Source organism: Sus scrofa, chromosome 1 (genome assembly GCF_000003025.6).
Source record: "Sus scrofa isolate TJ Tabasco breed Duroc chromosome 1, Sscrofa11.1, whole genome shotgun sequence".
In the NCBI taxonomy this organism is placed as follows: Eukaryota; Metazoa; Chordata; class Mammalia; order Artiodactyla; family Suidae; genus Sus; species Sus scrofa.
The window spans coordinates 44156494-44169301 of record NC_010443.5 but is presented as its reverse complement, the minus strand read 5'-3'; the positions used below and the strand labels follow the sequence as shown (position 1 = coordinate 44169301).

Below are 12808 nucleotides of genomic sequence, written 5' to 3'. Positions count from 1 at the left end.
GGATTTTGGGGAGAGTGGTGAATATTCTTAAAAATAAAACTCCTGCTTCCTCCTCCCTTATTAAAAAAAACTTATTTTTTTTTTATAGTTTTAGTGAGATGTAATTGACATACAGCATTCCTTTTTTTAGTTTGAACTCTTTATTAAGTTTGAAATTAGGTTTGACCTTAATAGGTATTTAGGAAGCAATCCCAAGAATATAATACTACTGTCATCTGTGACTTTTTAGTCTTCCATTGTGTTACAACAATAGTACCACTATATGGGTCATGTTATACCAGATATAACATATTTTATTTTTCTTCAGTTGTTTATAAAAGCCTTTATTTTGCTTATTCTCTCTAGAGTCCCCCTAGGAACTTTTTGCCTTAACTTTATGGTCCTTCTGCTTACTACTAGCATTATCACTGATCGTTTTGAAGAAAGACAGTATTTCTAACAAATTCGTTTCCATTGATAGCTTCTATAGCCCTACAGTTTCAGACCTCTATATTTCATTCGTTCACATAAATTATTCATTTACCTTATTAATCATCCATTTTCCAGCTCAGTCATTTATATAACTCTCCTGTCTTTGTTTCTTTTGCTTTGATACATGTCGGTTAAAGAGCACAGTCCCTCGAGTTCCCGTCATGGCTCAGTGGTTAACGAATCCGACTAGGAACCATGAAGTTGCGAGTTCGATCCCTGGCCTTACTCAGTAGGTTAAGGATCCGGCATTGCCCTGAGCTGTGGTGTAGATTGCAGACGTGGCTCAGATCCCGTGTCGCTGTGGCTGTGGCATAGGCCGGAAACTACAGCTCCGATTCGACCCCAAGCATGGGAACCTCCATATGCTGCAGGAGCGGTCCAAGAAATGGCAAAAAGCAAAAAAAAAAAAAAAAAAAAAAAGAGGTTGCATTCATCTGTTCTCCTTGTGGCGCAGTAGTTAATGAATCCGACTAGGAACCATGAGGTTGCGGGTTTGATCCCTGCCCTTGCTCAGTGGGTTAATGATCTGGCGTTGCCGTGGTCTGTAGTGTAGGTCGCAGACTCGGCTCGAATCCTGCATTGCTGTGGCTCTGTTGTAGGCTGGCAGCTATAGCTCTGATTCCACCGCTAGCCTGGGAACCTCCATATACCACGGGAGTGGCCCAAGAAATGGCAAAAAGACAAAAAAAGAAAAAAGAGCAGAGTCCCTCTCTGGCCTCTTGGTCTCACTAACTCCCTACTCTCATTGAATACTACTTTTTACTCTATTTTCCTGTTCTCTACTCTGTCATTGCCTAACTCTATTCAGGATGAATAGGCTTAAAGTAGACGTCGTAGGGGTTCTCTAGGCAGAGGTTACTGGGGTGTTGACTATGTCCTGGCCTGTGAGGCCCCAACCAGAGAGTAGTTTTGAGGATGTCCTAAAAGTGATGCAGGAACCCAAAGTAGTCCCTCAGATACCCTGTGGAAACCAAGTGTTAACTGCAGGGGTTGTAGACCCATGATAAATTAAAATGTACACAGTTAAATCACTAATCTGATAGAAGCAAACCCTCTGAATATTGTGGCCACCAGAAGTTACTTTGTGACAATAGTTAATGCTGGCTCCTGCCACCAACATGAGGCAATTACTAGTCTGCTTTCTGATTATACTTTAGCCTTTTCTAGAAGTTTTGTATAAATGTGATCATATAATACATAATCTTTATCTCATGCTCTGTTTACTCAGCACATTATTTTTGAGGTTCATCCATGTTGCATGTATTAGTGGTTTATTTTTGATTGGTGAATAGTATTCTATTTTATGGATATACCACATTTTGTTTATCCATTCATCAGTTGGTATATATTTGGTTTGTTTGAATAATGCTTTTGTGACCATTTGCATACAAATTTTTGTGTAGACGTGTTTTCCTTTCTCTTGGGTAGTTAACTTAAAATGGAATTGCTTGATGTGTGTGGTGAGTGTTTAACTTTTAAGAAACTACCAAACTGTTTTCCAAAGAGGCTGTACCATTTTATGTATCCAGAAATGTAGAGGGTTCTAGATTCTCCATATCTTGGCAAGGCATAGTATTGTCTTTTTTTTTTTCTTCATTTTAGGCATTTTTAATGGATGTGTAATAGCATCTCATTGTGCTTCTAATTCACATTTTTCTAATGACTAATGATACTAAACATTTTTTCATATGTCAATTTGTCATTTATATGTCTTTGGTGAAGTGTCTACAAATATTTCCCTATTTTTAATGTGTTTGTCTTAGTTTAAAGTTTAATTTTTATGAAATCCAATTTTTCAGTTTTTTTCATTTCTGGATCATGCATTTTGGTGTCATATCTAAGAAATGTTTGCCTAATCCAAAGTCACAAGTATTTTTTCTTGCATTTTCTTCTAGAATTTTTTATAGCTTTAGCTGTTACATTTAAGTCTGTAATCCATTTTAATTTAATTTTTGTGAATGGTGTGAGGTAAAGGATACCAGTTATTTTTCCAACAGTACTTGTTGAAAGGACTGTATTTTCTTCCTTCAATTAACATGGCTCCTTTATTGGAAATCAGTTTATTATGAATCTATGAGTTTATTTCTGGACACTTTTCTATTCTGTTGGTCTATATGTGTCTTCTTAAAATGCTACAATCTCTTGATCACTGCAATGTACCCAAATAAGCTTTGAAATCAAGTAGTAAATCTTTGAACTTTGATTATCTTTGTCAATGTTTTAGCCACTCAGGGTCCTTTACGTTTTCATATACGTTTTAAGATCAATTTGTCAGTTAAAAAAACAAATTGTTTTAATAGGGATTGGGTTGAATCTCTAGCTCACTTTGGGGAGAATTGCCATCTTCACAATATGGAATCTTCCATCAATGAACATAGTATATCTCTCCATTTATTTGGGTCCTAATTTTCTTGTTCACAATATTTTATAATCTTAGGAAATACAGTTTCTACTTTTGTTCAGTTATTCCTAAGGATTTTATTCTTTTTGATGTGATTGTTGGATTATTTTCTTAATTTTATTTTCAGATTGTTGATAATACATGAAAATAGTTGTTGTTTTTTAATATTAATTTTGTATCCTGCAGCCTTGCTAAATAAAACTTAGTTTTAGTAGCTGTTTCTGCAGAGTCAGGATTTTCTAAATACAGGATCATATTATCTATAAATAAAGATCACTACTGCTGTCTCTGCTCAGTTTTTCTGTTTTTAATTTTATCCTTATTCCGGCATTCTGTGCCTGCATGTGTCAGTCAGTGGTTTACTGCTGATTGTACTCAAACACCTTAAGTTTGTAAGACTTTGAAGATCTCTGTGTGATGTTGGAGAGTACATCGAATGAGTTCTCAGGTCTCCTTGGCTAGGCTTCCACTAGGCTTTCTTGCTGTGCTGTCCACTCTGCCCTCCTTCTTCCCTTGCATGTGGTAGGTTCCCAGTTAGCCTGAATATGTAGAGAGCTCATCTGAACCAGTGTTTCCAGCATCTCCCTGTTAATTTTCCTGCCATTATATTGCTCACCCTAATGAGAGCCACAATCTCAAGATTAACAAAGCTGTGGGTTTTCCTCATTTGTTTTCTTTTGACTTTGCCCCTTTATCTGGCAAAACCACACGTTTTCACCATTGCCCCCTCCCTCTTGCCCACGACCTCCAAATTGAGTCCAGATCTTTTGGTTGCAGGCAGCAGATCTGCTTTGCATTCAGTTCTCTGCTGGTAAAACTATTGTTCCGTTTAGTTGATGAGGGTAGAGATGTGAGGGTTGGGCACATTCCCAGGCAGCAAGGCCAGAAGACTTATAGTTCGTACCTGAAGCTCTGGCTGGTTTTGTTTGTTTATATTTGGGTTTTTTTTTTTTTTTTTTTTTTTTTTGGTGGGGGAGTTGGCAGCACCCACAACATGTGGAAATTCCTGGGCCAGGGATGGAACCTGGACCACGGTTGCACAGTGCTGGATCTTTAACCCACTGTGCCACAAGGGACCTTCCTGGTGTTTTGTTTTTTAAATGATAATTATCTGCTCTGTCTAATATCCAGTGCTCTTAAGTGACTGCTTTTATCTAGTTATTTTGGGGAGGATTCATTCACCACTTCACACCACTGTTAAGCAGAAGTACCTTCTTCACTTTTTTTTTTTTGTACTAAAGAGGATTTGCTTAGCAAGTATAGGAATATGTGTTCTTCTATTTAGTCCATTCACTCTGCCAACATAGACCTTTAAGAGACTTTGTTGTGGAAATAATTCTTTATTACCTCTGGAGGGGCTTGTCTGATCCAGTCTCCTTATTTAACAAATGAAGGAACTAAGCCCTGGAAAGATCCTGTTATCAGAAATTTAGTGGCTGAACTGAGGTTATCAGAAACTCTTAGAACCTGGGTCTTCTGGATTATAGCATCTTTTCTGTTATGCCAGTGATTATTTTATGGTTTCAGATTTTACTTTAAAGTAGTTGAAGTATTGTTTATCTCCTTTTTCTCTTAAGTCAGATCTCATATGGAAACCAGTTTGTAAAGCAAAATATACCTAGTTTGAGGCAGTCATACAGCCTCCTTTACTGCTCCGAGGGTGTTTGGGCTCTGGAGAGCACTGAGAACATTTGCACTATGTAGCTGGGAGTTGGTCTTTTTGGGTCCTTAGCTGCAAAATGGGAGCATGGGGAAGGAAGAAGAGTAGATAACTTATTTTTTTTCCCCCTTTTTATGGCTGCACCTACAGCATATGGAAGTTCCCAGGCTAGGGATCAAATTGGAGCTGCAGCTGCCGGCCTACCCCACAGCCATAGCAATGCCAGATCCTTAACCCACTGAGCGAGGCCAGGGATCAAACCTCTATCCTCATGGACACTATGTTGGGTGGTACTTAACCCACTGAGTCACAATGGGCACTCCAAGAGTAGATTAACTTTTTAAGTTGCTTTTCATCTCTGCAATTACTTGGTTCTGTGTCCAGAATACTATTTGAGTCATTAAAGCAGTGCAGGTCCCAGGATGCCAAGAGAATACTTCAGTCGAAAGAAAGGATTTGGGGGCTACCTGTAGGGTTTAGCAAGGGAGTTGGGTAACCCTTTTTATCAGGTAATCAATCCAGTTAAATGGCCTTTAGAGAAAACTTCCACTTTTGGAAATAATATAGATGTCAAAGGTGTATTTTGGGCCATGGAATAGGGGTTAGAATGTACAAATAATGCTTCTGAAGAGAACAGATATTCAAAGCATAAGAAACCAATTTGATGAACTGATTTTGCCCTCAGTTATTTTTTGGTAAACAATGTGCATTAAGTTCATCTATCTTTCTTTCTTTCCAAGGTTCAAATGGTTTCCCTGATCCTGATTTAGTATTGAAGTTTGGTCCTGTGGACAGCACACTAGGCTTTCTACCCTGGCACATCAGGTTGACTGAGATCGTGTAAGTAATTAAAAGTGTACTGTCTTTGGTTCAATCCAATGAGTGTTTCTTGAACCTAGCCCTGTATAAGATGTGCTTAGAATTCACAAAAAATTGTAATACTTGGGAGTTCCCGTCGTGGCGCAGTGGTTAGCGAATCCGACTAGGAACCATGAGGTTGCGGGTTCGGTCCCTGGCCTTGCTCAGTGGGTTGGGGATCTGACGTTGCCGTGAGCTGTGGTGTAGGTTGCAGACACGGCTCAGATCCTGCCTTGCTGTGGCTCTGGTGTAGGCTGGCGGCTACAGCTCTGATTAAACTCCTAGCCTGGGGAGCGGCCCAAGAAATGGCAGAAAGACCAAAAAAAAAAAAAAAAAATTTTGTAATACTGGATTTTTTTCCCCTAAGCTATGTCACAGTATCAGTGATAAAATCAAAATCTGTATAAATGACTCAGACAAAAGGGAGTGTGTGGTTGTTCAGTGATTGGTGGTGAAACTAATAGGAGATCAGGAGTGAGAGATAACTGTGGGTCAGAGTTGTTGAGTCTACAGAAAAGATGTGACTTGATCCAGAGTATGTAAAATGGGTAGAATTTTTGTAATTAGAGAAAAGGTGGGAAATGTAGGGGAAAAAAGCTGGAGGGTTGGGGCGCAGGGCATAAACATCACATTTTAAAGAAAGAGGGAACTGACCACACCAGCACAGAGTAGTATAAGGTGAAATCAGATAGTCTGGAGGTGTCAACATGGGGAAGGCTTTAAATACCAGCATAAGGAATGTGTATAATTGTTCAAACAGGCAGTAGGAAATTATTGAGCCTGTGGAATGTGTGGGAATGATGATTTTGGAAGATGTTTGGCAGCTGTGTACTGTAGTTGGGCAAGAATGAGGTAAAAAGACAGGTGAAGAGGCCATAGTATAAATTCTGAGAGAATACATTGTGAGAATGAAGTTGCTTATTTAAAGCAGGGTTTGGCACACTTGGTATAAAGGGCCAGAGTAAAACACTTCAGTCTCTTGGAACTACTGTTCTCTGCTCAGCTAAACACTTGCTAGTGTAGCTAAACAGCTACAGGCAGTATGTGTGTGACAGTGTTCTCATAAAACCTTGTTTACGAAAACAATGTGGGCTCCTGGACTATAGTTGTAGACCCTTGATTTAAAATAAAGGAGAGACTTAGGAGCCTTAAAATACTTAAATTCTGGTTCTTAGGAAGAATATCCTACAAATTTTCTCATGAGCACCCATTACTAAGTATACTTGCAGGTATAGTAGCACTTTAATAATAGAAGTAAAAGCTAGAGTAGAAATGAAATGATTCCTAAAATTTTAAGCCCAAGTGACTGGGTACATTATGGTGTTAATTGAAACAAATGGAAAAATCAAAGGACCATTGCTTTTGAAGGAAGGATGTTGATTTCAGGAATAAGATGATTTTGAGACCATAGTCTGTTTAGATGGAAATACTTAAGAGGGCAGGTGAAGATGTGGAATTGGTGCTTGGATGAGAAATCAAGGCTAAGGATGAACATCTGGGAGTTTTCAGTATCTAGAAAATTGAAGTCATTGAACCTATGAAAATAGAGGACTTCCCTAACATGTACATGGAAGAGCCCAGTACCAAGGAGTCCTTTAAGAAATGCCTTAAGGTGGGGGCTAGAGGAGTAAAGGCATCAAAGAGGCAGAAAAGAACATGAAGCATGTTAGAGTCCAAAAGGGCTGTAGGTCATCTGATACTGCCTGCTCATTTCATAGGCCAGGAAAGTGGGGGAGAGACATTGCTCAAGCTTGTAGCAAAGTGGAGTTAGGACCCACCCAAATCTCCAAACTCTGGGTTTCCTTGTCTCTTTCTTTTCCAGGGGTTTTCTAAGTCATTTCAGGTGCCTTTCAGATTAGCTTCAAGGAAGGTAGCAGTGATTCTTTTTGAGCTTGGGAAGGGTTTGGAGGGAAGAGTATGTCTTAGAACATAGATCTCGGTTTGAATCTTGGCTATGTAGCTCAGTAACGTGACTCTGAAAAGCTATTTAAACTTCCCTGTATCTGTAAAACGAACATTTTAATTTGGAGTTGAGGATTTAAATCTGATCATGGGCATCATATGCCTGGCACATAACAGGCTTTCCCACAGATCTTTGTACATATGTCTATCATAGCCCTATAACATTATATTGAGGTTTGCTCTGTATTTGTCTACTGTCCACCAGACTATAATTACTCTTAATCATCATGTAGGGAAGTGGACAGAATAGACCGGGAAATACCAAGACTACTTCTGTGTCACTGAGGAGTAGTGGCCCTAAGTGCTTCTTGAGGAATTGTAGGGGATAAAGGAGGTGAAATGAGAGAGATGTAGGAAAGTGGATAAATTGAGGAAAACCCTGGAAGCAAGCTTTTAACAAGAAGAACATTGTTAAATTTGTCCTTGAGAATATTGGTTCAATAGAATGAATAAGATATAAGGTTGATAGCAGAGATTATTAAGAGATAAGGAAATGGAGGGAGGGAGGTGACTCATTTCAGAGGTCTTGGCATGGAGTTTCCCTTGTGGCTCAGTGGTTAGCACACAGGTTCGATCCCTGGCCTTGCTCAGTGGGTTAAGAATCCGGCATTGCCATGAGCTGTGGTGTAGGTCACAGACATGGCTTGGATCCCGTGTGGCTGTGGCTGTGGCATAGGCCAGCATCTGTAGCTCTGATTCGACCCTAGCCTGGGAACCTCCAATGCCACAGATGCGGCCTCAAAAAGACCAAAAAAAAAAAAAAAAGTAAGAGGGAAGGATAAAGATTATGTTAGTTAGATCTCAATAGACCTAGCAGGGGAAGAACAGGAAGGATCAGGAAAGCATAGCTCAGGGTTGGAGTTCCTGTCGTGGCTCAGTGGTTAACGAATCCGACTAGAAACAATGAGGTTGCACGTTCGATCCCTGGCCTTGCTCTGTGGGTTAAGGATCCAGTGTTGCTGTGATGTAGGTTGCAGATGTGGCTTGGATGGATCCCGCATTGCTGTGGCTGTGGTGTAGGCCTGCAGCCACAGCTCCGATTAGACCCCAGGCCTGGGAACCTCCATATGCTGCGGGAGCGGCCCTAGAAAAGGCAAAAAGACAAAAAAAAAAAAAAAAGAGAGAGAGAGAGAGAGAGAGAGAACCACAGGGTCAAGGAGGAGTTCATTTATGGTAGATTTGTTCAGTCCTTTTCTTGTGTGCATGTGACTGTAGAATCTGCTTGTGACTTGTAATCTGACCTGAGTTTTGATTCTGATACTGTTTGGGATTTCTTAAACGTTACAGTAAAGCTGTATACATTAGAGATTTTTTTCATGTTAAGTATTGAAAATTATTTTAAGTCTTTAAAATCCTTAAAGGGGAACCCTCTGGTTCTGTGCTCACTCTGTCTTTGAAGTGCTTGTCTTTACATTGTAATTGCCCCTTGAGCAGCTGGAAATGGTGGAGGTAAGTATAGTTCATCTATTGACTGCTCACCACATAGCTTTAGCTTATCAGCTGACTTCATAGACTGTTCGAGTGGTCTTGGCCTTACTCTGACAGAGCCAAGTTCCTGACCTGAGTCTGAGTGGAATCCTTTGCAATCAGCTCTCCAATTTTGCGTTAAATTAGACTCAGGCTTTAATAGGTTCTGAATCCCTCTAGCACTACATTGCACCTTCATCCTGAAGGGTAAAAGAGTATTCCAAAATATAAAAATGTCAGAATTGAACATGACCTACCATTTCAATGAATTCATCATTATTATGTCTCTTAGTAATTTTTATTTTATTCTTAGATTAATAAATATAATGCATACTCGTTGTGTTCCAATGTTCTGTATCTGTGTGAGCAAAGGATAAGTTTTATCATCCTAAGTAGATTAGCTTCAGATGGGCCGAAGTCCAATGCAGCGTTTTTGGTACTTTGCCACTTTTGTATTTGCTTTAATCTTTTGTAGACTCATTTTCTAGTTTTATATTTTAATAAACTTCATCAGCAGAATCTTGCCTTGTGGTCTTTAAAAATATTTTAGAAATTCATGGTCTAGACACAGGTTTTTCTAGAGGAGAGAGATGAGATCTATCAGATGACATTTATGTCTTGTATGCCTGGTGGTACAAGGTTGTTAGGAAGTTTCAAAAATAAAAATTAGAAGCTTGGGGAAAAAAAAACAGTTCTGAATCTCCATCTCACTACAAGTTGCTTTTCTCTTCTGGTGGATAGGAGAGATTATTTTTTATTTTGAACTGTTTCTTGGTGAGTTTAATAGTCATTTAGCAGAAATAGTTAGATATACTCTATGCTTGTAATTTACTTCTTCTGTCCTTAGCCTTTTTGGTCATTATCCTTCTGATTTCCCTTCTCAAATTAACATCATATCATCTAACTGCTTTTTTTTCTCCTTTGCTTTTTTTTTTTTTCAGCTCTTTGCCTTCCCACCTAAACATCAGTTACGAGGACTTTTTCTCTGCCCTTCGTCAATATGCAGCCTGTGAACAGCGTCTGGGAAAGTAGTGATCCCTGGTTGTTATAATTTGATTTCAGGCTTTTGGAGAAAAGGACTCAAGTGACTCTGATGTTTACAAAGCACCTATGAAACCCTGTACACACCTAGTTCATAATCCCCATAATTTATCAACAACACAAAAAAGTGTCTTACTTGAGAGTAAGAGTATGTGTGAATGAGTGAGTGTATGCGTGTGTGTATGCATGTGTGTGTGGAAATAAACTTATAAATGGGGGAAGTATTGGAGAAGGAAATACATGGACTTGCACCTTGGAGCAAATAGCAGCAATGTTTTAGGAGCTGAAATTTCAGATTTAAAGGCTTCAGCCCCATCTACTTCCCTGTTTTTGTGGGGAGAGAATGGAGTTGATTAAAACTGCTCTGTTATTGTTTTTGGGGGAGGGGAATACTTTCTGTTCAGTCTTTCCTAGTGACCAAACTTTAAGTTTTAAGAATAATATATTGACTTATTAAATGGAAGCATTCTGAATTGGAGGGCTCTCCAGAGGAATAGAGTTCTGTGTTGCTCACATGTTAAAAGTTTGCTCGCCTTTGGAGCCGAGGGAAAACCTATTTTCAGACATCCGTCCATTTTCATCTCGTCATTATTATCAAACAGTGTGACTTGAAAGTGTTGCTTTGTTGTCTGTGTACTGAGTTGTAAAAATCATTTGCAAAAGAGCTCTTATAATGTTGAAATACAGAATTTTTAAACATTTTTAAATATTGTATGAGGCAGTCAAAAAAAGGTTAAGAGGTTGAAATCTTTAAAGTAAAACATTGCCTGAATAAGGAAAGTTTTGATTTCCTTTTCTGTTTTGTGGGCAGTGTGCTCCATAGTACGCAAAGTTGGTTTAAAAATATTTCCATTAACTATGTGAGTGAAGTTACCAAGGCAGCTCTTTTCCTCAAAAGTAACATGTTCTCTTTGGAACAGCACATTTAGGGCCATATTAGTACCTAGGATTTACTCAATAAATCCTGATGATGGCTGTGCATAAAAGATCTTTAAGTAAGATTGAGGCCTGTGTAGGTAATAAAATATTACCAAAGTCTACAAAAGTAAATTAATTTTGCATGTTCTCTTTCATGGAAGGCAGAGAACAGCACTGGTTCTGTTATTTTTAAAATGTATAGATGATTTTTTGATACAAGTTTAATATTTCTTCCCTCATTGATGATTCTTAGTAGACAGAAACCATTCTTTATATTTGATGTACTGTTTTCAGAAGAATCAACAAGTTCAGAATAGTTATCCAAAATTGTACATTTAGAATGGAGTAGTTTAAATACTAGGTCTCAGAGTTTGAAAAATAGCAAAGAAGACTGGATTTGGAAAGCAGGGTCTGGAATTGCTTGTCAAATTCTGAAGCTATGAAGAATAAATGGTTTGATTTTGGATTACAAAACCCCATTTATGATTTTAAAAATACACTTGAAATAAAATGATTAAAATAAATTTTGGTTCAGTGACATTACTTTGCACATTATAGTTATTTGTACATTGTGAGACTTTTTTTGGTTTTAATTTATTGCTAAAAGTTTTGTGTCATGCTATAGCATATCTCTAAACTTTACCAGAGCATTTATTTCTGTTCCCCTATACTGTGATCCATGTTCTATTGAGGCTTTTTGGCTGAATTTATGCCTTTTATAAATGTGTTTTTTTTTTTAAACATTCTGGAATATATATGTTTTTAATGAATTAAATTTAATGGGCCTGTTGACGTGAAGCGGCTTAACATTTGTTAAAATGAAGTTAGTCAAATAAATTACCCACTAGGATATAGCCAAAGTCACTAAAGGTTTAATAGTTGAGTCTTTGTATTTTTATTTTCTCCTTACATTTCAAAGCAGTGTAGAGTTATACATCAGAGTAAATGTGTAACCTGTGACCTGAGTCTGTCCTTGGTAGGAAGAGACCTTTAAAACAAGTTGCTAAGGATTTTGATTCCACATATAGGCATTCCAGATCCTTCTCATGAGTTTAAATGCTAGTACAGTCTCCACAACTTGAATGGCATTGGTCATTCTATAATTCTTGTCAAAATCATCACTAGCTATGGATTATGAGGGCTCCTTTTGCATTCCCAAGAAGAACTGATAACTTTAAAGAAAATGTTGTTTGTCTTTATGTGTGTTGAAGGATATTGTCTTTAAATTGTTTCTTCTTGATGTTCCCCACAATGGAAAAATTATCAAATCTACCTTATGGATGGCAGCTTGGAGCCTAGCAAGAAGTTGGAGGGTTTGAATTCTATTCCCAATTCTGACTGTGTTTTGTTTCTTAACACTGATTACTGTTAGAGAGTTTGAAAGCTGGTTTTGATGTGAATAGCAAATTAGAAAATTCTGGTATATTGTGACTAAGGCTTAATAATGCCTATCTTAAGTGAGGAATGTTATATTAATGAACAGTGCCAAATACACTGTGCACATCTACAATTTAATCTTTGAATGTGTGTTAGTTGATTAGCTCCCTCCTCCTTTTACGTGAGGGTACTGTGCATAGAGTCAGTCAGATCCTTGTGATGTTTTGTATGGCTGTAGACTTTGGCAACATGTAAATAATGTGTAAAGCAAGTTTTTATGATTAAGGAATCAAATTTATTGAATTTTATTATTGAAAGTTGAAACAACATGTATGAACAAAAACAATAAAAGAATATACTCTTTTCATGGACTATAGTATTATGTGAATGCTGCATTTATTCTAAACCTGTAGGGCCTGCAGAAATGCAATGAGAAACTCATGACAAGATAGCAATACCACTTTTTTAGATGATACATTCTTGATTGAAGTATATTCTCATTATTACCAGATTAAACATTTGGACTCAAAATATTTTCTTTTTGTTAGGTTAGCAGTGCAGTAAAATTCAGCTTTGTTGTTATTAGAATTGTCAAAATGCCACAACAATTAAAAATATGAAGTTTTTTGCTGAATATGGAATGCCAAATTAAA

General features: G+C 37.8%; 1 protein-coding gene across 1 annotated transcript in view; it reads left to right on the top strand.

Annotated features, from left to right (window-relative positions):
* The window catches only part of NUS1 (NUS1 dehydrodolichyl diphosphate synthase subunit), a 29454-nt gene extending 16923 nt beyond the window's left edge, over positions 1 to 12531 (top strand). Inside the window, exons 4-5 of the mRNA XM_001928072.7 lie at positions 5273 to 5372; positions 9761 to 12531. Coding sequence (XP_001928107.4) covers positions 5273 to 5372; positions 9761 to 9851 — 191 coding nt within the window. The 3' untranslated portion in view covers positions 9852 to 12531. The remainder of the gene's footprint in view (positions 1 to 5272; positions 5373 to 9760) is intronic.